The 23,365-nt window shown below is 47.3% G+C and overlaps 2 protein-coding genes across 5 annotated transcripts; both read left to right on the plus strand.

The window, feature by feature from the left end:
- The first annotated feature begins 1,255 nt into the window (after positions 1-1,255).
- Positions 1,256-13,251, plus strand: DHDDS (dehydrodolichyl diphosphate synthase subunit). 4 transcript variants are annotated; one of them, XM_082777463.1, is made up of 10 exons: positions 1,256-1,307; positions 2,552-2,635; positions 3,554-3,670; positions 4,129-4,271; positions 5,169-5,285; positions 5,467-5,568; positions 6,212-6,326; positions 7,994-8,101; positions 11,795-11,863; positions 12,906-13,251. In XM_082777463.1, the coding sequence occupies exons 2-9, from the start codon at positions 2,573-2,575 to the stop codon at positions 11,831-11,833; spliced, it is 804 nt and encodes a 267-aa protein (XP_082633589.1). In that variant the 5' UTR covers positions 1,256-1,307; positions 2,552-2,572; the 3' UTR covers positions 11,834-11,863; positions 12,906-13,251. The 4 variants fall into 4 exon arrangements, with proteins under 4 accessions (XP_082633589.1, XP_082633586.1, XP_082633588.1 ...); XM_082777460.1 differs by lacking the exons at positions 11,795-11,863; positions 12,906-13,251 and adding an exon at positions 10,027-11,786; XM_082777462.1 differs by lacking the exons at positions 11,795-11,863; positions 12,906-13,251 and adding an exon at positions 10,027-11,786 and having other exon boundaries at positions 1,286-1,307; positions 2,557-2,635.
- Positions 13,252-13,496: 245 nt separating this feature from the next.
- On the plus strand, positions 13,497-17,303 carry HMGN2 (high mobility group nucleosomal binding domain 2). The gene is made up of 6 exons (XM_082777469.1): positions 13,497-13,908; positions 14,729-14,773; positions 15,134-15,163; positions 15,484-15,534; positions 15,887-15,982; positions 16,407-17,303. Exons 1-6 carry the CDS (start codon positions 13,894-13,896, stop codon positions 16,440-16,442), a joined length of 273 nt encoding a protein of 90 aa, XP_082633595.1. The 5' UTR covers positions 13,497-13,893; the 3' UTR covers positions 16,443-17,303.
- The last annotated feature ends 6,062 nt before the right edge of the window (positions 17,304-23,365 follow it).

Here is a 23,365-nt window from a genome sequence, read left to right on the forward strand (position 1 = left end):
TGTTTACAAAAGTAACAAGAAAAAAAATGAAAAAAAAAATGAAAAAAAAAGAAAAAATAGCCAAAGCATCTAATAGGTTTTGGACCAGGGAGACAGGATCTTCTCTGTGTACTCTGCCTTGCCACTCTGTGTGGGGATTTGACTTCTGTAGCCATCCCTGTCCTAGGCTAAAGCAAATAGCGAACGGCTTAGAGAATCACTCAGGTTTTCCCCAGGGCCACTGTGGCCCCGGGACCCCAGAACACAGGGATTTTTATCTGTAGAGGGAAGCCACGCTGGAGAAGACGGGATCAATTTGCATCTTCTCCTTGCGTTTGCCCATTGTGGGTTCTTCCCGTGTCTTGACAATAATGAAATAAATTGCTGCATCATCACCCACCCTGCCCATGCTCGGCTCGCAGGCGCTGGGCACTATGCATTAGGGGACGGCGGATCGCGGGCGGAGGAGGCTGCACACTCAGGGTCCTGCTGTAACGGGGCATTTGAATGTATGGGGAGAAATGTCCCTCCCGAGGTGGCGGCGGTGTCTCCCCCGGTGTTAAAAAGCCTTTGAGTCGCAAGATTGTCTACGAGGAGACGGAAGAATGTAACTCCATGTTTACTGCTAGCAACCAAAGCTTGTTTGTGTCAAACTCTTTGAATTTGTATGAAGTGGGAGGGAGGGAGGGATGAGGGGGGAAGGCTGCGTGCGGCTCGCCCCGGCCGCGCTTTCTGAGGAGGTTTCCTGCTGGAGTCCCTGCAGCGAGAGCCGCAGCTCCTGTCGCTGCAGGGTTTTTTTCCCCCCTTCCCTCCTTTCATTTGTGTTTTTAATTTTTTTAATTACCATCTATGTGAAATGTGTTTTTTTTTTTTTCTGGAAAAAAAATAAATAAAATAAATGAAAGACCACGGGCAATGGCTGCTGTGTGCGGTTCCTCCTTCCTCCCCTCACTGAGGGGCTGTGGGGTTTGAGGTTCTCAGCCCCGAAAAGGGGGCTGGAGGGGGGGGGCACCAGATTTTGGGGGTGAAAACCGAACCCCAAGGACCCTTACACTCCCCAGGGCCGGCCTGAAGCCTCCCCACGCCCACCCTGCCCCTGCCGGGCTCCCCTCACGGCCGCCCCCCTCCCCTCATGGCGGCCCCCATCATGGCCGCCTCCCCTCCCCCCTCCTTCTTCCCCCCCCCGTCAGCCGTGAGCACCCCGCGCGCATGCGCGCCGGCCTCCCCCTCCCCGCGCACGCGCTTCCCGCCCCTGGGCGCGGGCGGGTGACGTAAGCGGAAGGGCGCGGCCCCCTCCTGAGGAGGCAGCGGCGGCGCCGCCGGGCGAGGTAACGGAGGGAGGGGGGGGCCCGGCGGTCACCGGGGGGGCCCTGAGGGGAAAACGGGGGACGAGGAGGGGAAAAACGGGGACAAAAGGGAGCGGGGAGGCCCTTCAGGCCCCGGGGAGCCGCCTCTTGGGGTTCTTGCCCCCTCCTTCCCGGTGCTGGCCCCGCTGCAGGCCGGGCCTCGCTCCGCGCATGGGGTCTCCCCTCACGGTGGGGGTGGGCCCGGGGCCTCCCGGCCTTGCTTTGAGGCCGTGGGGGTGAGCTCTCGGCGCCCCCCCCCCCCCGGTGCTCCTGGCTCGTAGACAGGCGGCTTCTTGGTGGGGAGCGCTTCTAGAGGTGGCTGGGTGAGGTTTTAGTGGCAGAAGGTTGGGTTTTGTTAGCGGGCGGTGGTGGGGGAGGAGGGGGAGGGGGTGTTTTTAGCCCGGGTTGTCCCCAGGGAGGGCAGGGAGCTGTCAGGGAGAGCCCGAGGTGCGGCCTGGCCTCGCCTGAATGCTTTGCGGTTGCATCTGTGGCTGCGCACCCCTTCCTGAGGGCACAGGTGGAGAAGGCGCACGTAGAAAATGTGTTGTCAGTACGATTTGAGGCTGCTCCTGCTCCTCGCTGGGGGATGGGTGGGTGGGTCTGGGCTCTGACCCTGCAGTGCTCCTCAGAATCGCTGTGCCCACCTCTCTCAGGGCTCCAAGTTCAGAGAAATGAAGGCAAATTTGGGAGTTTTGCAGGCTCTTGTATTTTGTTAGTTTAAAACAGGTACTAGTGTTTGATGAGTGGGTGATGTGGTTAAAAAAACTGTTTTTAGAGCTCTTAAGGCTGAAATTCTATGTTTGTGAGGGAGAAGAAATCTTAGTGGTGACAGAGCAGGGTGGTTGGTGATGTCAGTTTGAAGGGTTTCCAGCACCAAAGCACCGCAGGTCAGTTTGGGATCATTGCTCTGTGCTTAGTCTGGTGCAATGTGGGTGTGTACCATCTCACCGGCTATTTCTGCAAGAAGAAGCAGAAGAAGCCCGGCAGCAAACCAGTAGAGCATCAAGTCTGTTGGCACGGAGCTGGAAAATTCCAGAGCTCGTTTCTGAGCTGTTCGCTTCCCCCATTGCTCGCTTGTCCAAGCGCTCATGCAGGTGACAAAAAGGTCTCCAAAACAGCTCCTTGTTTTTCCCAGGTGATTGCATGCAGTGTTGCTTTGGGCTCAGATGGAATCTTCTGTACCTCTAACCCTTTTATTTTCATCTTCCCCCCGTCTTCTGAAAAAGAACAGGAGCTCTTGGTAAGACATGTCGTGGATCAGAGAAGGCGAGCTGACCATCATAGAGAGATTCTGTGCCAACGTAATTAAGGTAAGGAGTGAACTTCGGTTACCTGCAGTAGTCAGCAATTAGCAGGCTCATCGTGGTTCAAAGTGGAGCTATCTCTGTGACCGATCTGCTGTAGGAAGGTAGTGTTGCTAGCAAGGGTGCATATTAATGCTGGCACTGGATGTACATCCCTAAGCAGCGTTCGGGGATGGAAAATTACTTAAGCTTAGTCTTGCAAATGAGCAGGTCTGCAGGCAGTGCTTGCCAATAATGAGCTTACACTCCCAGGCTTCCACGATTTGTGCCCTCGCTGGTGAAGGTAGTCATGGGAGGAGGGAAAACAGTGAAATGGTGGGTTATGATCCAAGATATGAAGCTGGGTTTCTCCTGGCTGGAATAATAACCCAGCAGCTCCAGGGAAATTCTGTCCTGGCTCAGCAGAGTTTTAGAACTAGTGCTGCTGTCCTTTTTTCAAAGGGTCTCTCTGCAGGCCTACTGAGGTCACTGGGAGGGAGTTACTAGTCTTAAAGGGGAGAAGGTCTCATGGCCTCACTGGTTCTTCACCGAAGTTAATTGTGTCTGTGAAAATGCCCCTGAAATCTGAAATAAAAACACTTGCAACCACAGCACCATGAAGCTCAGTGCACCTTCCCCTGCACCTGCAGAGAGGCAGCTGTGGTGGCAGTGCTCTTGTGCCTCTGAAGTGCTACAGTTCTCTGTCACGAAACAGAAATGGGGAGGGCAAGGTTGCTTTTAGGCTTAGACAATTGTCCATACTGAGAGGTTTTAGAGGGACACTAAGCTGGGATTACCAAAGAGGTGATTAGCATCTTTATCTTTCAGCTGTGAGAAACCCGCTGCACTCCTAGCAGTGTGGGGTGCTACCAGGAATGGTGGGGCTACGCTCTGCGATGCAAGATGTCAGCTTTCTGCTCTGTTTTGTTTGTCCTTGTTTTCTAGGCAGGTCCGATGCCCAAGCATGTTGCCTTCATCATGGACGGCAATCGCCGTTATGCCCAGAAGTGTCACGTGGAGAGGCAGCAGGGACACTCGCAAGGCTTTGATAAGCTGGCGCAGGTGGGAAGGATGTTTGCTGCCTCTGACTTGTGTTGAAAGTCTGAGATGTGTTCATCAGCCGGCTTTGTTTGCTGCTTTACTGATGTGTTCTGGCCCTTCTCTGACGAGTCAGGCCTTGTGCTTGCAGCTGATGTCATCAGGGGGCTGACTTTGGCTTGCTCTCTTACGGGTGTCTTGCAGAGTCATTCTGATCTCCTAGTTTTTCCCCTGTTTTATGCTCATTTAAAATGTCTGTCTTGCACATTTGAAGCTTAATTCTGTGATGCAGGTTGAGTTTCTTTGAAAAGGCAAGGTAGGAATTGTCAGCTCTTGAGGGTTGTTTCTCTTGATCAGTCTTAGCGCAGTGGGAAACTGCAGGAAGGTTCTAGCAGCTGAGAACATGAGTCTTGCTGAGCTGTCTGATTACCGGAGTCTGTTTATCTGACTTGTGTTTTTAATTACATTTTGTCCTCTTGCAGACGCTGCGGTGGTGTTTAAACCTGGGTATTCGGGAGGTGACTGTTTATGCCTTCAGCATTGAGAACTTCAAGCGCTCCAAGGAGGAGGTGGATGGCCTAATGGATCTGGCAAGACAGAAATTTAGCCGCCTGCTGGAGGAACAGTAAGAACCCTCTCACGTCTCTTTCCTACAGGGTGAAACAAAAGCAGATCATCATTAAGAGAAATCTCTCAACTTGAGGCTTCCACATGTGGGCACATGGTGTGTTAAGTCACTTTGGAGCTGGAGAGCTAGTTCACAGTGTGTGTGTTGATGGAACTAGTACGGACTTGAGTGAGCAGGGAGGGAAGTTGCAGATGTTGCAGCGCTCTGTTGCACAGTAACTTGGTGGTGTTTGTTTGCCCATGCCTGACAGATGAGAAAAGTGCTGTGTGGAAAGGTGCTTTATCTGACTGAGGTAAATTGGTAGGGCAGTGAGAAGGCACAACTGGAAGTAAGGGAGGGAGAGGACTCCCTGGTGCACACTGCTTCGTTTGTGCACTGGGAGTCCTGATCTTGAGCTCTGTCTGAGCACTGCAGTACACCACGACTCTAAGAGGCGTTTCCCTGTTTCCTAGCCAGCGTGGCCTCTTCATCAGTGATAGGCCAGGAATAGTTGTGCTGTTCTGTGGGTGATCATCAGTAATTCTGTGTTCTGTATGTTTGATTAGTTAGTTGCCTAGAGTCTGTGGTTTTATTTTAAGTTTTACACGTGTGGATCTTCCTAACTTTAGGTAGGCATGCCTAATTTGTGATTGTTACCTGGCCCTTTGGTAATGTCTGAACCTGAGGTAACTTCATGGGGAATGATCGTTTTCCCTTCAGGGAATGGTTTGGGATGAACAAATCTAAGCCAGTTCTGAACACCTGACACACCTGGTCATTATGCTTATTTCTAATTCTCACTTTTGCTGAAGCTTTGCCTGCAATGTGCCTGCTGTTTTCATTTGGTGGCTGTTACACGAGGCAAACAGGGGCTGATCTGTTTGCTGCAGTCCTCACTCTCTTTGTTGGGTGTAGGGAGAAGCTGAAGAAACACGGTGTGTGTATCCGTGTCCTCGGAGACCTGCCACTTCTGCCCTTGGATATTCAGGAACTGATTGCCCAAGCTGTGCTGGCAACCAGGAACTACAACAAGTAAGTGATGTATGGGTCAAAGTAGCTGGTATGTCGTGCTCTCCTCTTCTCCTTGAAGGCTGAGTACTTGTCAAACACAATACCTCTTTCTTTGTCCTACAAGCACACACAAGTGCTGTACATCGTCTATTTGTCACCTGCTGGACCTCTACTTTTAAGTTTTTGTGACTTCTTTTTTCAGGTGCTTTCTAAATGTCTGTTTTGCATACACATCAAGGCATGAAATCAGCAATGCTGTCAGGGAGATGGCATGGGGCGTGGAGCAAGGGCTGCTTGAACCCAGGTAACTCTGGTTTTTCTATGTGATGCTTCATGGATTAAAACTGTCTGTCTTGATTCCTGTGCTTTATCAATAACCTCCCAGAAACCAGGTGGCTTTTAAATAGATCTTATTAAACCAGTCTGACTGGAGCAAATGACTTAAAGGTACTATGCAATGTTTGTTTTTTTGTTATTTCAATTACCGTGGTGATAGATACACAGCCACACCAGAAGAAAAGGTCTGTGTCTTAAGTTGAAGTGTGAAGACAGACTTCGTGCCGCAACGCCGGGCTGCTCAGTTGGCAGTTTTAGCTGTGAGGTCAAACAACAGATAAATCACAAATACTAAACTGTTCCTCTGCCCTAGAGAAGATGGAGTAGTTAGCTCTATGCTCCAGATGGAAGTCTCCACAGCCTGTTCCTACTGCTCTTATGCTCTAAAGAGCATTAGAGGATGCTCTGGGGGCTGAAAGAGCATTTGGAGTAGCCTGTGGAGCAGATAGCAGTGTCTGTCAGCAAGCTGATGACTGGCTGTGGTTCAGTCCCAGCCACACAATCTTAATCTGCAGTCCTGAGTTTATAAAGTTGCATAGTAATTCTGATTTAGTAGTGACACCTCCACTGGCTCAGGAAAGTGATTCTAATGGGATGCATCTGTCTTCTAGTGATGTGTCTGAATCGTTGCTTGATAAGTGTCTGTACACCAGCAACTCCCCTGACCCAGACCTCCTGATTCGAACCTCCGGAGAGGTCCGGTTAAGTGATTTCTTGCTCTGGCAGGTAAAGTTTTTGTTTTTTCCATAAAATACTCCATCTTTGCATCAGAGAGTGTTCTGACTCCAGGTGTGACGATGATGAAGGCTCTCTGCCAGTATTTCCTGGGATGAAGAAATTCCAGAAAGGGTTTCTAGAACCTTGGGAGTGGCATTTGTCACATGTCAGCAGCTGTAGGTACTGAAGATATAACCTTTTAATGTATGGGACTAACTTTGCACCATTTCAGAAGTTTATTTGACTTTGGCAGTGAAATAAGACACAATCAGGATAGGTTCTAAGGACAGCAAAGTTAAATCAGCATGACTGGGCTGTTAAGCTAAAATGTAGAAACTTCTTAGCACAGGTAAAGTTCATGGATTTGGAGTTGCGGTGTTCAAAGCTGCTTCCATTTCTCTCTCTCCTGTGGTAGGCAATTTTTGAATGGTTTGTAACACAAACTTTGTGGGAGAACACTTGAGTCGAGCTGCATTACTTGAAGTTACGTTTTACGTGTGCAGTTTGAAGCCAAAAAACAATTGCCTTCAAGCAACCACATCAAATGTTCCTATTCCAATTTAATTGGCAAGTTTGCAGAAGCTGTCTGGCCTCAGCTGCGATTGCCTACCAAGGCACCCCTCCCCTCCCTTTTGCCATATTCTTGGGCACGTTTACCCTGAATTGGTGGGCGTCAGTACTGCAAAGTAACATTTCTCTTGCTCTATTGCTAGTAGTCCTGGCAGAGTCCTGAGCTTTTATGTAACTTGTGAGGCGTTACTGAGCCAGCTGATGTTCTGTGAGCATGGCTGGTGGGATGCCCCTCTCCTGTGCCATGGTTTATGGCACAAGCAGCAGAGGAGAACGTGCGCTTGTGCTCCTGCTTTGCCAGCTCACAGACCAAAGCGTTGGTACACATTTCCTTTCAGTAGCAATTATGTGAGTCCTGATGGTTCCATAGTAGGGGGAAATTGGACTATTCAGGGTGATTCTGTGATGTCAAAGAAACTGTCTTTACAGTGTTTTTGCATAGTATCAACTCTGAGACTTTTCCTTTAGCATTACAATTTTGAGTCATGTGTTTCTTTAAGTGTTAGATTTCATAATAATGGTCACAGGAATACATTTACTTGAAACGTTGAGGGACTTAGTGGCAACAAAAAAAAAGCTTTCAAGTTTCAACTTAACATCTTTCAGCTCTAGGATATCTGCGGCACACCACAACTCCTAAATTGATTAAGCAGTTTAAATGCCATGAGTGGGCAGTGAGAGATATCACGAGATGTCATTTGATGAATGGCATAAATGTCACGTCTTGATCCTCGGTTCATGTGTTATTCCCTTAACACAGCCTTTGATAGTCCAATGTTGCTATTTTAGTTTTATTGTACATCTGTGATGCTTAAGCTATTAAAAATACCTCTGAAGACCAGAGTAGCATTAGAGAGTATTCTGCTGGTGATTTTGCAGGAATGGGTGACTGGTGTCCTAGCATTACAAACTAATTAGACTGTGCAGTGTGTGATTTCAAACTATCCTGGCTGGTATTTATTTCATTTTAAGTAGAATGTGATAACACAGGCTGGGTGAAATCTTTATGTGAAAATCAGCATAGCTTGACCAATTGAGCTCTATCTTGGTGACTTTTTTTCCCCCTCGCTAGCCGATTAAACTGTTGGTAATCTTGTCTTCTGCAGACATCCCATTCATGCCTGGTGTTTCAGTCAGTGTTGTGGCCAGAATATTCTTTTTGGAACTTGTGTGAGGCTATCCTTCGGTTCCAGATGAACTACAGTGCTTTACAGGTAAGGGAGCCTTAGGGAGATGGAAAGCTCATCACAGTTATCTGCACAGCAGCAATGTGCTGGACATCAGGTGAGACTGTGCAAAGTGGAAACAGGAATTACTCATCTAGTGTGTTTAGTTAAGACCTTGTTTCAGTAGCAGCAGCCATTTCCAGATCTGTTGTGTCTCCTGTACCCGTGTGCCTTGTTACAACACGTTAACATGGGTATAGACTCCTCTGCTTGCAGGAATAACTAAAGTATCTGAAGGCACCACTGTTTCCGTTGCTTATTGCCCCTCCACCAGCTGGAAGTATGTCCCTGCTCCAACTCTGGCAGGACAGAACAAGTAAACACTCCTCATTTGCTACAGGGCGAAATCAGGGAGTTTAATTCAAGCCACTTAATCAGTGGGTTCAGTGAAGACTGCTGGGTTCACCTGGGAATTGGTAAGGGAGGACTTCTCACTCAGAGTAACTGCTGATTACCAGTAGGTGGGTTTTTTGTGTTTGAAATAAGTAATCTTGAAAGCCCAAAGCCAGAGCTTTTGGAACAGCTGACACAGGTGGAGGGGATGTTTGATGGTTAGGGGCTTGACTTGCTGAGAAGCCAGAATAGGTTCCAGCAGCTGTGTCTACTTAGGGAGAGTGCTGCTGTGTTCAGGGTGCTGGAGGCAGCTACTATATGGATAAGCAGCTGGATGGAAGGTTGGACAAAGTACAGAAAACATATGGTTTGGAGGCATTTGATAAAGGTATCCTCCTTCTGTTTACTGGCCATCTTCATTTCCCAGTTTGCCTGCCGCTCAGGGGAGTTCCTCACCCCTTAGCCTCTAGATCAGCTATAACCTGCTGTTGGTACATGGTGGCCAGCAGGTACAGGCAGAATTTCACTTTGTCCTGGGGCAGAAGTCTTATTCTGAGCAAGCTGATGATCTTTTCACTTCTAACAAATGGAGCTAGAGCAGTGGACTGTTACCAATCCATTGGGTTTTCTCTAGCTGGGGGTGTTTCTATGCTCATTCCCAGCACAACTAAAGTTTACAGTGCCAGAGCAGAGACTACTGAGATGAACACAGTGAAAGGGTGGTGAAGAGTGGCTCAGGCTCTCATTAGAGTAATTATTACAACTTTCTAATTTGAAAGGCCACTACTCCCCGTAGTGTGTGCATGTCAGGTCGTGTCATAGTGACTGCTCTTAAAATGAGAAGTTAATATACCTGCATGCAGGTGTGGGTTGTGTTTTTCTTTGTGTGTGATATGGGTTGCAGGGTAGGATGTCTGCAATAAGAAATTCAAGTGATGTTCTGCAAAAATACTTCAAATATTTGAAGAATAGGCAAGGGTAGCTACTGCCTTTACCTTTCCCCTGCCCATCCTGCTGTGTATTGAGCTGGTAATTTATTAGATTGCAGACATCTGGGGATGTTGAGCATTCTCTTGCTTTTTTGCTCAAGCTGATTAGCTATTAGCTCAATACCTGATCATCAGCTCGAAGAATTGCTGCACAGATCATTGTTCTGAATCCCCTAAAACCTTTCAGCTGCTGCATGAATAGGATCAAAGATTCAGTGATGACATTGGCAAGCTTATGTGCACATCTGTGGTTTGAAAGTGCTCTTGTACACCGTCCCTCTCTGATTCAGGTATCTGAGGGTTTTTCCACAATCTGTCATGACCTTTATATATTTTAACTGTGAGTTAATGCTTTCAGCAGGCGTGTGTCTTGGGGAGAAGGTCCTGAAGGATATCCCTATATTTTCTCTAACTGATCAAGCAGACTGCCTTGAAGTAGGGGAGGCACACACAGAGCCACTCTTCATTTCCCCTACAGATGATTGCCGAGCAGAGGTTGTTTCTTCCATAACCTAAGCTGCCGTGCATCTGCACCACAGATGAGCTGAAAGGCCTGGTAAAGTGCTAACGCTCTGCTGCTTTTCACTCTAGAAGGCCAGAGACTCCTACATGGAGGAAAGGAAGCAACAAGAGATGGAAAGGGATCAGGCTTATGTGACAAAGAAGCTGCAGCAGGAGGGTTTTGCATCCCATGGAGACTCTCAGCGTCGACGGACACTGTTGCAGAAATGCACCGCCATGCGGGAAGAGAGAATCCAGGGCTTCCTACAGGCACTAGAGCACAAGAGAGCGGACTTCTTTGAAAGATTGTGTACAGTGTCTGCATGACATAAGTGCTGGGTGGTTCTTGGGAAGACAGTTTTTAATCGTGTTAGAGAGAATATCTGCTGTCCCGAGGAATTCACTTGGTGTGGTTCTGCCGTGGGGATGCAGGGCTGCTACTGGACTTTACATCCCCACTGGCACTGTCCAAGGGCAGGGACAGAGTACTGTGAACCTTCCTAATTCTGTGAATGCTGCTGAGGAAAGTAATGCCGTCCTTCTGTCTTGCCTCCCTGCCCCATGATAGAGGGAGAATACCCGCACCCTGCTGTATCTCCACTGCTTGGTATTTCAGAGGCTTGGTGGTTTTGTGACAAGTTAACTAAAATGAGCCTCACATTCTGTTGGGCTCCTCGTGAATTGGCCCAGGCAATCAATTTCAGTCATGTTAAATCAGCCTGGGCTTGAATTCTTCTCAGTAGCAAATCTTCCTGTGAGATTTCCTCTGCTGTCCCATCCAATTTCCTTTCTGAAGAGAGAGGATTATTCCTGGTGTATAAGGGAGCCCTGTGCCAAGCACTGGCAGAGATACTTTCCCCTGCCTACTTCAGGCATCTTGCCTTTTCCTCACCTTATTATGCTGGTTTTATCTGCTCTTGGCTTCCAAAAAGCTAAAGCGAGGTGTTGTCAGCCTTGCCATGAAGGAGGAACAAGGATGCTCCAGAGCTCCGTCAGGTCCTGTGATCCCTTTTCAGCAGTGCTGGGGGGAACCCAAATGCTGGCTTCCAAACCCAGCTGGAGCAGACCGACTATGCTGAGGGAAAGAGGGGGGGGAGGGTCCAAAGAGGCAAAGAAAAACAATTGTTTGGGAATTAACCTCATGGCTTAAAAAGGAAAAGAAGTTAGCTTGAACCAGGGGATGGATGCCGTATGCCAAATCCCTCTGAGACCTCTAGGGGCTGTGACTTAACATCCACCATCCGCTTCTGGGGAATGAGGATGGGCTTAGTTCAGGAATACAGGAGCCAAAACCAGCCTCTGAGCCCAGCCAAAATGATGCAGAAGTGCTGTATAGCTGATTGTAATGGGAGTGGCCGGAGCAGCTGTGGAGTGTTACTTCTCAATTCTCTATTAGCAGGGAGATGGACTAAATAATTTCCAAGATTGTTTCTGTCTCTTAATTTTTCCTGGTTTCCGTCCCTACAATCAAAATAATAGGAAATGTCTTGCTTTTGTTACTGATGCACGTACAGGTGCAGCAGTATCAGCTATTGCTGTTTTTTAAAGTATTCTTTTTTTTAACCTCCAGGTGAAAATGAGAAAATGCAAATTTAAAAGACTTAAGTGCTGCGAACTCAGCATTTTGAATGTGATTGTGAAGAGGGTAACTACATTGTCAAACCGTGAATAAAGCATATTCATACCAAACTATTTAAAAAAAAAAAAAAAAATGAACACTTAAAACTTGGTAGAGCTTCATGTCCTTAGGTGTAATGAAGTTGGCATCCAGGTCTAGTGTATCGTTTAACCTGTGACAGGCTCTTCATCTGGTTCCTGTGGGACTGGAAAAAATGTGAAGGCTGTGTTCTCTTTGCAGTTGTGTGAGCAATTTGCTGGTATCCCGAGACCTGGCTGAGTGGAGCTGTGTGCACGTACGTCCTCTTCTGTAAGTAAGCAAACAGTAACGTGGGTGAAGGGGGCCAAGATGAAGGGAGCTGTCAACTTCTGCTCTATTTTATTTTGTCTGTCTGCACGTTTTGGGAAGTTCTCTGTGGAAATAGTTCTTATTCTCCGTGAGATGCACACTCCTGTCTGCTTTGCCAGGCAGATACAGGGAGATTGGTGCTACCCAAGGATGTTTTTTTGCCTTTAAAAACCAAGTTTTCAGTTGTTCTGATGCTATGGGTGATGAAAGCTGCAGTGGTGGCTTTCCAAAAAAGGGGTATAACTGTTGCAGGTGTGGTAACTGAAGGCTAGGAGTTACAGAAGGCTTGCAGGGAAAGTTTTAATGCCTTTCTAAAAGCCTTTTGCTGTTGGGGGGGGCAGGAAGAGGGTGTCAGTTCATCAAGCAGTGGAAAAAGGCTTGTTACCTCTGAGTTTGATTCTCCCTGCATCAGTTATTCCAGTGAAATACAAACTTTCCCTGTCAACCTCGCTTCCTTAGAGGTTGTGGTAAGTTACAAAGGCAAACTGAGTTTTCAGGAGTGCAGCTTTCCAGTCAGTCCTGAAATGACAGTTGTGGAATGAGCTACAGGCTGCTGGCAGTGAGAATTCAGCCTCCTAATTCGTGTTTATATGGTGAGGGTGTTGTAAATCAGCACAGCTGGGGGAATGCGCTCTTGTGTGTGAGGTCTGGAAACAGCCTGAGAGCTTACCTGGTGGGGAAGGGGGAGCGTGCTTGTCAAGCTGCTCTTCTGGATGAGATTCAATTAAAGGTGAGAAGCTGGGGCAGGACCGAGGGGAATATTTTGTAATTGGCTTTGTAGCAAACGTTTGGTGCCTGTGCCCAGGTGTGAGGAAGGGCTGGGGGGGAGCCCAGCTTTGTGGCTCCCTCAGGGCAAGCAGCAGGCACCAACTTCCCCCACCTGTGCTTAGTGGGCAATGTCCTGCTATTTCCATTTTATTTTTTGCTTTATCCTCCTTTCCTTCAGCTTTGGCCTCAACTCTCCCCTCCTTTTATTTTTATTTTATTTTTTTGTTTTTCACAGGAAAAGAGGAGTGCTAACGCCCATTTTCCAGCCGGGCAGCGGGGTGGCGGCAGCAGAGGAAGAGGAAGGAGGAGGAAGAGAAGGAAGAGGACGAGGAGGGGGAGGAAGAAGAGGAGGATGAGGATGAGGAGGATGAAGACGAAGAGGCCGCGGAGGTGCTGAAGGAACAGCTCCCCTCACCTGCACACGGAGCCGGGGGGGGGGGGGAAGCCCCTTTTCCCCACATCACCCCCCCCACACACACACAAACCCTGTTGCGTCGCTGCAGTTCCGAGCCCTCCCCCCTTCCCGATTTATTTATTTATTATGATTTTGTTCCACCGCCCCCTCCCCAGGGCCCTTCCCGCTCTCGGGGGCCGGGCGCGGGGGCAGGCGGCGGCCGCGGAGCTCCGTGAGGGGAGGGAAAGGAGGGAGCGGGGGGGGGGGGGCTGAGGGGAGGGGGGGGGGGCTCGAGGCCCAGTTGCGCGCGCGCCGCCTCAGCGGCTCCCTCCCCTGGCGGCCCCCCCCCTCCCCACACACTCCCCTCCCCATCGCTACCAGCCACGTGACCCGCGCTGGCCAATGAGCGGGCGGGGCGGCGGGGATCCGGCTGGAACCGGTTGGGCCGCGTCCGGCTCTATATAAAACTTTATAAACACCCGATTCAAATTAGTGGGGTCGGCAGCCAGCGGAGCGAGCCGGGAGGCAGCCCCGCCGCCCGCCCGCCCTCCCGCCTGCCTTCCTGCCTGCCCTCCGCGCCGCCGGCCTCTCCCCGCTTTTCCCCCCTCACCCCTCCCCCGCTCTCCTCCTCCTCCTCCTCACCGCCGCCGCCCCGGCCCGAGCGAGCCCGGCTCCCCCCTCACACACCCCCCCCTCCTCACTCCTCCGCCTCCTCCTCCTCCTCCCTCCGCCCCCTCACGCCGCCCAGCGCGCTCCTCTCGCTCGCTCTCCCCTCACACACACACACACACACACACACACACACACACAACACACGCCGCCCGGAGCCATGCCGAAGAGAAAGGTACGTGGCACCGGGGCACCGGGACCCTTTCCCTCTTCCCTCCCCCCCCCCCCCTCACACCGGGGGCCTCCCCTCCCTCCCTCCCCACACACACACACACACACCGGAGGGGGGGGGGGGGGCGGTGAGGGGTTGTGGGGGGGCAGTTTGAGGCGCGTAGTCCCGCCCCCCCCTCCCTTCGGGGCGGTAACGGCTGCGAGGCGGCGCGCGCGAGCGGAGGCCCCGGCGGGCGCTGAGGGAAAGGAGGAGGAGGAGGAGGAGGAGGAGGAAGGGGGGGGGGGGGAGAAAAAGGAGGGGGGGGGCGGGGCGGCGGGACCGTTGCCGGCCGCGCGCGCGCTCGCTCTAACGGCTGAGGGGAGGGGAGGGGCGCGAGCGCGCGCAGCCGGTCCGATCCGGCTGGTTTTGGCGGGAAGGGGGGGCCTGAGGGGAAAAAAGGGGGGGGGAGGAGGAGGAGGAGGATGGGGGGGGGGTAGGGGGGGAGCCGCTTCCCCTCCCCTCAGAGGAGCGCGGAGGGCGGGAAGGGGCTTTGCCGCCAAAACCCGTGAGGGGAGGGGAAGGGGGGGGGGAGCGGGGCCTCGCTGAGGGGGCGGCTCGGCCCCCGCCTCCTGCTGGCGGAGGGGAAGGGGGGGGCGCTGAGTTTCCGCCTCAGTTTGGCTTAAAGGGAGCCCCCCCCCAGCCTGTTGGGGCCTCCTCGTAGTTCCTAAATCCTAGGGAGAGCCCCCAGGGCTCGGCAGCCCCCCCGCCTCCTCTCCCCCCGCAGCCGTTAGGAGCGAGCGCGCCCCCGTTAACTTGTTGCCTCCGCTTCTCTTTCACGCTCTAGGCTGAAGGAGATACCAAGGGCGATAAGGCCAAAGTTAAGGATGAGGTAAGAAGTTGGGTGTTTTTCGCCGAAGTTGGGTTGTGAAGTGTTGGAAGGCAAGGTTCAGCTCGATTGTCAGAAAGATCCTCGAGGAGACGGGGATTGCTCCCAATCCATAGCGGCCCTTCCAAGCGTTAGCTGCGTCTTCTGGGCTGAAGCATGAAAAAACTATTTAACTATTGTTAGTTATTATTAGGAGCGGTGTAAACAGGATATTCTTGTGCTCCTTGAGAAAGGGAAAAAAAAAAGTGAACTAAAAAACTTAGAAATTGCTCCTGGGATTTTATTACTTTGAGATGAGACTTTGTGTGTTTTGATAGTTTACGTTTCATGACGTTAAATTAAATAATTTCTCTTTTCAAACAGCCACAACGGAGATCGGCGAGGTTATCTGCTGTGAGTATTCTCGTGCTGAGCAGAGATGTCACAACATTTAATAGCTTTAGGCTCGAGTATTAAATGCTGCATCTGTGTGGGAACTGTAGGTATTCTGGAGAGACGCATTGTTCAGCTGAAAGAAAGTTATTAGCTTAACAAACTGCCCCATTGTGTAGTGTTATGGGAGTGGCTGAGCAACTGACAAATCAAGTAAGTGCTTCGATTTCAAATGTTTCAATTTGCTTTCCTAAAAATAAACCATCTGGGGTTGAACAGTAAAAAGAAATGCCTCTTTAAAAATAATTTTAATAATACAAGAGTCTTTTTTTACTTAACAGAAACCCGCCCCTCCGAAGCCAGAGCCTAAACCTAAAAAGGCAGCTCCAAAGGTGAGTTGTGTTTGTGCTGTTACCAAGAGAAAAATAGGTTACGAGATTTGGATTTGTCTGTTGACAGAACTTCGAAGCGTATCTAGTCCTGAAATCCAGCTGCATCGTCACTTCTATAAAGTTGCAGTGAAAACTTCTGTATTTTACAAAACTTGAATAAAAAAATACTAAAGAGCGATTAAATACAAGAAGACCCTTCTCAGTTGGTGTCGATCTCTTGAATACGTGAACGCTTGTGTTCCGTTCAGGCCAACAACCAATGTTGATTTTACCATGCTAGATTTTGGATTCCTGTGGCTTCATGAGTGGATGTTGGTAATTGTAATGGTGTGTGTCATCTTGTGTTTGACAGAAGAGCGAGAAGTTGCCCAAGGGAAAGAAGGGGAAAGCTGATGCTGGCAAGGAGGGAAACAACCCTGCAGAAAACGGAGATGCCAAAACAGACCAGGTATAACAGCAGGTCTAGCACCTTGAGTTACAGCAGCAAATTAATTTTTTCCCTATCAAACAAAGGCAGGTCTAGGCTTGTGCTAATGAAGATGAGTTACTGCTTGAGTATTTAGACCTGTCGCTTGTGACATTAACAGTATGTCCACGGATGCAGAGGGCTGTGTTGCCCAGTCGGTAACGAGTTAATGCTTTCTGTTCGCTAGTTGGAGTTGCTGTTGGAAAAGTTATTCTTCTGCCTTGTTCTAAAATCGCATAAAGTTAGCACTTCATAAAGCAACTCCAGGTTGCCTTTTGCACTCCTTTGAATGTTAGATTTCATTCTGCTAAGAATTACAGTGGTACGGCCCAGATAGATTTCTTCTGTTCAGAGAATTGGTGCAAGTGTGTGGTGTGTATTGACCAGTTCCCCCTTTTTCTTTTAGGCACAGAAAGCCGAAGGTGCTGGTGATGCCAAGTAAAATGTGTGAATTTTTGATAACTGTGTACTTCTGGTGACTGTACAGTTTGAAATACTATTTTTTATCAAGTTTTATAACAATGCAGAATTTTGTTTTACTTTTTTTTAAGCTATGTTGTTAGCACACAGACCGCTTCGTTGTTGTGTTTTGAGGGGGGGGGCAGTGGGGACAAATGTCACTTAGTCTATTTCTTGGAACCTAAATTTTAAAAGTAAAAGTTTACCCCCTCCCCAGTTTTTGGAAGAAGGGCTCTTCCTGAATAAAGGGGGAAGGGTTTCCTTAATGCTGCACGTCTGTTTCGTGAAGTGCATCAGAGTGAACGTTGAAGCTCCCAAGACGCCTGTTGCCAACTTCCAACTGCAGTTTGTATTGCCCTCTGTGTTCCCTTTCGTGTCCTCAGTTTTTGCCTAGAGCCTATCACTCCGAAATACAGCAAAAACGGCATTTTGGGACTTGCCACTCTAAATGCATTGTCAGGTGATCCTGGACTTGTGGTGTCTAATTTGGGACATAATAGCTCTAAAAGGAGCTGCATTTCCTCTTTTATATTGTGGATCTTCAGATTAAGAAATCTGCAGTTTTAATTTTTCTCAAAGTCAGGGTAGATTTGTGAAGAGTTGTTAAACAACATGCTAAATGTGAAAGTGTCCACCCTCACTCTAAACTTTTCCCTCTACAAGTATGAAATGAAGATTCTTCGGTTTTATAGCAACTTTTACGTTTGGGTAGTCCATGAAGGGAGGGGAGTTTGACAGTTGTTGTAAAATGTTGCAGATTGTAGCCCATGTCCTGCCTAAATTACCATGATTGTTTATGAAAAGTACCTTTAATAAAGCTGGATACGGTTTGGCTTGGACTGTTCTTAATGCCTTTCTAATTTCTCTTGCCATTATTTCATCTCTGATGTGGTTAAAACACTTTGTTTTAAGCATCTGAGTTCAGATAATTAATGCATTGCTAATTCCCAAGTGAAAAGCAAGATTTCTGTACCTAAAACTTAGGTAAGGTAACTTCACTGCAGGCTGGTTGGAAGGTCTTGACTTCATGGGAGGCCCAAAATGGAGCGTGTAAGTGAATCTCCTGAGATAATTTATCTTTGTTATCGCTTAAAAAGCAGTGGCTATCATGTCGTAACTACACAAAAGGGGGAAGAACACAGCAATCTTTCAGTTGCTGCAGAGAAAAAATAAATTTTGGTATGGCTTTCTTCGTAGTGAAACCAGAACTAGTTCCATAAAACTGATTGTGTTAGATTTGCTTGAATATTGTTGCTTCTGCTAATCAAATACAGACTTTGCTGTGGTGTAGTGACTAAGCAGGAAACAAGATTTGTTGAGTAAAAATGCAGCATTTTTATAGTCACTGCTTACACCCTAGAACAGAGCCAAACCAAAAGCCCTAACGTGTAAATGTCTCCTTCAATAACTTTATGAGATGGAATATTTCTTCCATCTCTATTTAGCCTTTCCTGGGACTTCAGTGTCTGTTCTTGGTTAAGTGCAGTGACCTGTTGCAACCTGTGCTGTTCAGAGGGAATCCAACAGCAACAGGGGGGAGTATTCTGCATCTAGAATGCTAGAGGTATTCTAGAGCACAGTTCTTACTGGGACATTGGGATCTGTTCTATCTTTCCACCTTGTGTTATCATAGCTGAGAAGTTTTACATTTGCCCTCACAAAGATAGGAGAAGTAGTGAGCTTGAGTCATGTACGTACCCCACCCAGAAGCAGCAGTGTAGAAGTGGCCAACGTTTCTGACAACTGAGAGCAGCCAAGCAGTAGGATGCAGCCGCTGACAGGAGGCAGCTCCCCTGCAGCGGGAACTGGGAGAAAAAGGGGAGTAAAGCGGGGGGACGTTCTCCAGGAGGGTCAGCCCTGGGACAAGTGAGTGGGGCTGTGGCGGTGGGCAAAGTGGAAAGGAGCTCAAGAATTAACAAGAAGGGCACTTAGGGTGCTGTGACGTTGGTCTGCTCTGCTCGGCCGTGTCCTCAGAAGAGGATCTGATGGCTCTAGGGAGGGAGAGTGGCTCACCTGCATGAGAACTGCAGGTTTGAAGTCCTCTGGATTTCCCAATGAGTGAATTTTTAAAACTTAAGTGAGATGAGCATCAAGGCAGCGGAATGGTCTTGGACATCCATGAGCTGGATGATGGTGGGAGCGCTCTATGAGCAGTGAAACGGGTTTCACCCAATAATAATGTAATTATTATTACATTCAAATAATAACGTAAGAGTGAAGAAATCTTGAAATACCCCACCTTGCGTTATGCTACTGGGCCTCTGCAAAGGGAGTGAGCAGTTCCAAGTGAGCTGGCTTTTGTGCAGGTTGCTGCTGGCCTGGTTGCCAACTGAAATGCTCCGAAACCAACCTTGTGGCTGGAAGGCCTCTTCATCCCACAGCTGAAAGATACACTGCTGCTGACGAAGTGTAGTTACAGATCTTATATTTTTGTTGAAGAACGTGTTCCTGAACTATTAATGTTTTCAATACTTGAAATTCTAAAATGTTTGCTGCTGTGTTGTGCGTGATGGCACAGGGTATTTCCACCAGCCAGAGGAAAATATTAATTCTCATGAGAACGGTTGTGTCAGTTTCTCTGTAGTCATCCAGCCATGCCACCTTGACTGCTTCCCGTTGAACTTCCAATCCTCATTACCTCTTGCATGTACTGAAAACTGTCTTCATGTCTGTGGCATATGTCTAACTTCATGCTCACGTTTTGGAAAGTGTTGTCGCTTTAGTTTTTGCTACAAAGCTCTTTTATATTTTCCTTTATTCTGATCTGGAATCTAGCTGATCAGAATACCCCTCTCTCCCATAAGCAGAAATGTTGCTAGGGAAGTTTTATACTCACTGGATGATCTGCATCTCAGCTACATGAGGGATCTGCCTGTCTCTTCTCTACGCAGCGACACGTATTTTTTGCTGCAAGATTTGAATCTATTGCTACATCTAAGGTGTTTCCCACTGGGCATGCCCTTGTGCTGAAGTTATTTTTTCTTTTTGGGCTTGACTTGACATGCAGGGCTCATCTATTTCTCCTTAAGCGAAATGTAAGGGATGCTAAAGACAGTAAATCCAACTAATTAGTTCTCTAAATTAAAAACTAAATAGCAGACAACTCTGTGCTGTAACCCATGCATGTTTAGTGGTTAGAAATAGCCACAAATCTGCATCTCCAGCTGCCAGAACGCCTTAAGCTAAAAATAAGTTTTTCTGTTAAATCATAACCATTTTACATGGAAAATTGTGTGTGTAATCTGGAAATGTGATTTATGCTACTGGGTACGTTAAAAAAGCTGGTCTCTCAGGTGGTGTTTGCTTAAGCACGCATTTTGTGCTATTAGAAAGTTTGAGATTACAAACATTGGAGACTACTGGTGTGTTTCACGGAAACAGAGGTAACCTGAAAAAGCACCCAGTGATACACAGTTGAGAGTCACTATGTGATGTTTCAGTGATAAATAACGTGCTCTCCAGCAATGTGTATTTTTTCCCCAAATTTCAAATCAGGCTGACGGTTTGAGCATTTAAAGCACTCCTCAGAACACACAAGAGTTTCCATATGCAGCAGATGACAAGGAAGGGCCATGGATTGTCTGGTTTACAAATAAGTAACTAAGTAGTACTGACAGAGCTCAGTTGTGCTGCTGGGCTTTGCTTAAGTTTCCTGTCTAGGATTTTTTCCCCTGTTGCAGCACAAATCCTCCTCTGTAGTTTGTCCACCATGCCTCAGTGCTTCTTAAATGTCGATGTCTTGAGGGCCGACAATGAAATTTTGAAGGGTAAATAAGCTGGGATGCTGGCAGTTTCCAACTAGCTGTATCACTTCGTATTGGCTACGGTACATCTTGAAATCTGTGCTACGCTCAGGCAGGGTTGTGCTGGGTACACTGGATGTGGCCTCTACTTAGAATAAGATAGGAAAGCTTTTTGTCTTTCTGCTAATTACCCGAGTTCTGAACACTCACTGTCAATTTGCATTATTCTTTTTTCTTGTTCTGCTTTCTGATACCTTTCCCACCTTCATTTTATCCATCCTCTTCCAGAAAAACTTGATTTGCACAAGTGATGCCCAGTGAAACGGGAGCCTGGTTCACTATGAAGGGCTGAGTCTGTTGCTTGGAGTTGCAGCTGCTTTCATGCAAAGGAGAACAGCCACATCCAGGATGCAGAAGGTCACCACTGACAACAGAAAGGCAAATGAGTAGGTTCAGTGTTTCCTTACAGGCCTTAGAGTAGTAGTTGTGTACCTCTCTGATTTAAATCCATATAAAATCAGTGGCTGTGCCCGTAAGTTTTTTCTCAGATTATGGCTTCAGCAAAAGTATCTGGGAAATAGGCCCAAATAAATATGCATGTTTGCATATTTTTTTGAAATTACTTATATATGGAGTTATTTTATATAATTTATATATGCATATATATATATTAAATAAATATTTGCATATTTGTTTTACACTTTGAATCTAAAGCTGCTTTTTGATTGTATAGGTAAGCTTGCAAAGAATGGCTCAGCTCTTAGTGGCACCAAAATATTTAGCGTGCTTCCAGTGGAGCCTGTGGGTGATTCCTGTTTTCTTAATGCCTCCACTTTTTGCTGGGATCTTAAGAACGTTTAGATTACTGAGACATGATAGAGCAAAGTGTCTGGACTTTTAAAGTAGTGTACTAAGTGACATTTAAATGTGAGTAAAAGCGTGAGCAAGTTGCAGACCAGCATGTCACCACAATTCTGCAGAAACACCTTTAGCTCAAACATATTTTCGCTGTAAAGTGAAAGTGGATTTTGAGCTAGAAAAAGTATGAGAACCGAAGTAGATTGTGCTGGGAGGACTCCCAAGAAAGACAAACTCATGTCCCTGCCCCTCCCAGTGCGGTGCCCTTGGATTAACAGTTTTGAGTTTCAGGATAACGTACTCCTGCAGAAGTTTTCATCTTGCATTCACAGAGCTTAATTATATTTGGAAAAAGTGACGGTATACTCCTCGCATCAGCCAAGCCCTGCCATGGGTGGGTATGAAAAGGAACAAGGAAGGAAAGGAGACTAAATTTCAGTGAGTGCACACAGCGAATATTGAGTTGCAGGATCACTCACGTCAGAAGAATCAACTAGCTTGATGGCACAGGGATTTCATTGTCCCTAAATCATCCCAGATACAGTAATACCATATCCAGGGATTAATATTTCTAACTATAATTTCTGAGAAATGGGTCCTTATCCTGCCGTTCATAAAGATGAAATGGAGCTATAGTTATGCAGACAATTTACAATGCACACCTGTCCTCATTTGCAAGGGATAGGAATGAGAACATGGGAAGCTGATCATGAGTAGAGTTTGACTGAGGCTGAGGAAATACCAAATAATAAAGCATTAGTAAATTGAGGTTAGGACGTTTTCTGATGTGAAAGACTTTTTTTTAAAACAAAACAAAAAAACCTCTTGGCAATCTTTTTTTTTTTTTTTTTTTTTTTTTAACCATCTCCTTGAAATGGGAATTTTCAGGGTGCCAGATGACGTAGGGTGCGACAGAAGAAATAGCAAGAGAATACATCAGGGAAAGCTTCCTGAATGTGAGGTCTATTAAAATGCATTAATGCCTCCAAACAATATTTCGTTGCCTCAGGTGCTTAAAACCAGCCTGGAGAATGTACTAAGAAAACATGCTAGAAGGAGTGGTCCTACAGTGTCTTTAAATAACCCAGATGTGTAATATCACCTTTGCTCCACCTTCCAACCCACCTGCAGATACTGGAAGACTTTGCCTTTTTCTACCAGACACTTGAACCCCAAACTTTCTGGGTTTCCCCTTCTGAATAGCATATTTGGTCATGGATTTTGTTTTATGTTACTCAGTTATCCCACTAAACTTACTTTTGGATTTTTAACAGATTTCCCTCTGGGCGACAACTCTTTCCTGCTCTCCAGCTTTTCGGTTGCTGTTGCTATGTGGAGGTTAGTGTGTACAGCAATCGTGAAGCAAGAGGGGAGTTAGCCCAGAGAAGATTACTATTTTAGTGTTTCACAATCGGGAGATTTTGTGTGCCTTTAGTCTAATGAAGTGGTATCTCTCTGCTTATTCTTGACGGAAATAGGTGTTTTCTAAGTATAAGAACCGAATGCGTAATATTAGGGGGTCTTAGTCTAGTGTGAGGACTGATTGTAAACTTGGGCGACTAAATTACCTTTTCTAGTGGTTTCCTTCTTACTGGAGATAATAACAGAGATTGTTAACTATGCTTTGGGTATTTGGTGAATAGATTTTGTTGGACTGTAGCCTGGTTTGAAATGCCCAGGTTTCCCTGTCACAGCATGACCAAATTAGCTTCCTTGTTGGCAAGCTAACCAGAAATCCAGGAAGGAAAATTCCATTGATACTAAATTAATTTCTCTTGCGAAAATGCCCATGGTTTCAAAAGTAAGCTGGATGTGAGGCACATTGGCAGGGGAGCGCTGAATTTGGCAATCTTGCCTCTCACATTCTTGCCCCAGCTCAGTGAACACGGGGATTTATGTAGTGCTGTTTGTTTCATTATCAAATGTTGATTAACAGCCTATTCCTTCCCTTCACCACACGGTGGTACCAGGAAACACAGAATCAGTGCTTGGAAGCCAAGAAATGGCTGGCAGTGTCCAAATGCATCACACACTGCCTGTTAACAAACCTGGGAGGCTGAAGTCTGGTTTATTACAATCCAACGTGTTACTTTTAGAGAGTGGGACAAGTTCTCTTCCAGTATTCCCCATCACTGTAGTGTTGTGCTGGCTTGGGAGACAACATTAGGCAACCAGTAATCACCTGAGCAGTGCGAGTCTCTGCACTGATTTCTGATGTATCAATACAACCACATGAGCACTTTCCAGTTTCTGTTATGTTTTTGCTCAAAGCCCACACGGTGCTCAATTCATTGCCAGTTTACAG

The sequence above is a fragment of the Aythya marila genome (genome assembly GCF_965140915.1).
Source record: "Aythya marila genome assembly, chromosome: 22".
NCBI classification, from domain to species: Eukaryota; Metazoa; Chordata; class Aves; order Anseriformes; family Anatidae; genus Aythya; species Aythya marila.

Coding starts and splice junctions, on each gene's coding strand:
- DHDDS (XM_082777460.1), top strand. CDS start 2,573: ATGTCGTGGATCAGAGAAGGCGAGCTGACCATCATAGAGAGATTCTGT. Junction 4,272..5,168: donor AGCCGCCTGCTGGAGGAACA/GTAAGAACCCTC, acceptor TGTTGGGTGTAG/GGAGAAGCTGAAGAAACACG. Junction 5,569..6,211: donor CAAGGGCTGCTTGAACCCAG/GTAACTCTGGTT, acceptor TCTGTCTTCTAG/TGATGTGTCTGAATCGTTGC.
- HMGN2 (XM_082777469.1), top strand. Junction 15,164..15,483: donor GATCGGCGAGGTTATCTGCT/GTGAGTATTCTC, acceptor TTTACTTAACAG/AAACCCGCCCCTCCGAAGCC. Junction 15,983..16,406: donor GAGATGCCAAAACAGACCAG/GTATAACAGCAG, acceptor TTTTTCTTTTAG/GCACAGAAAGCCGAAGGTGC.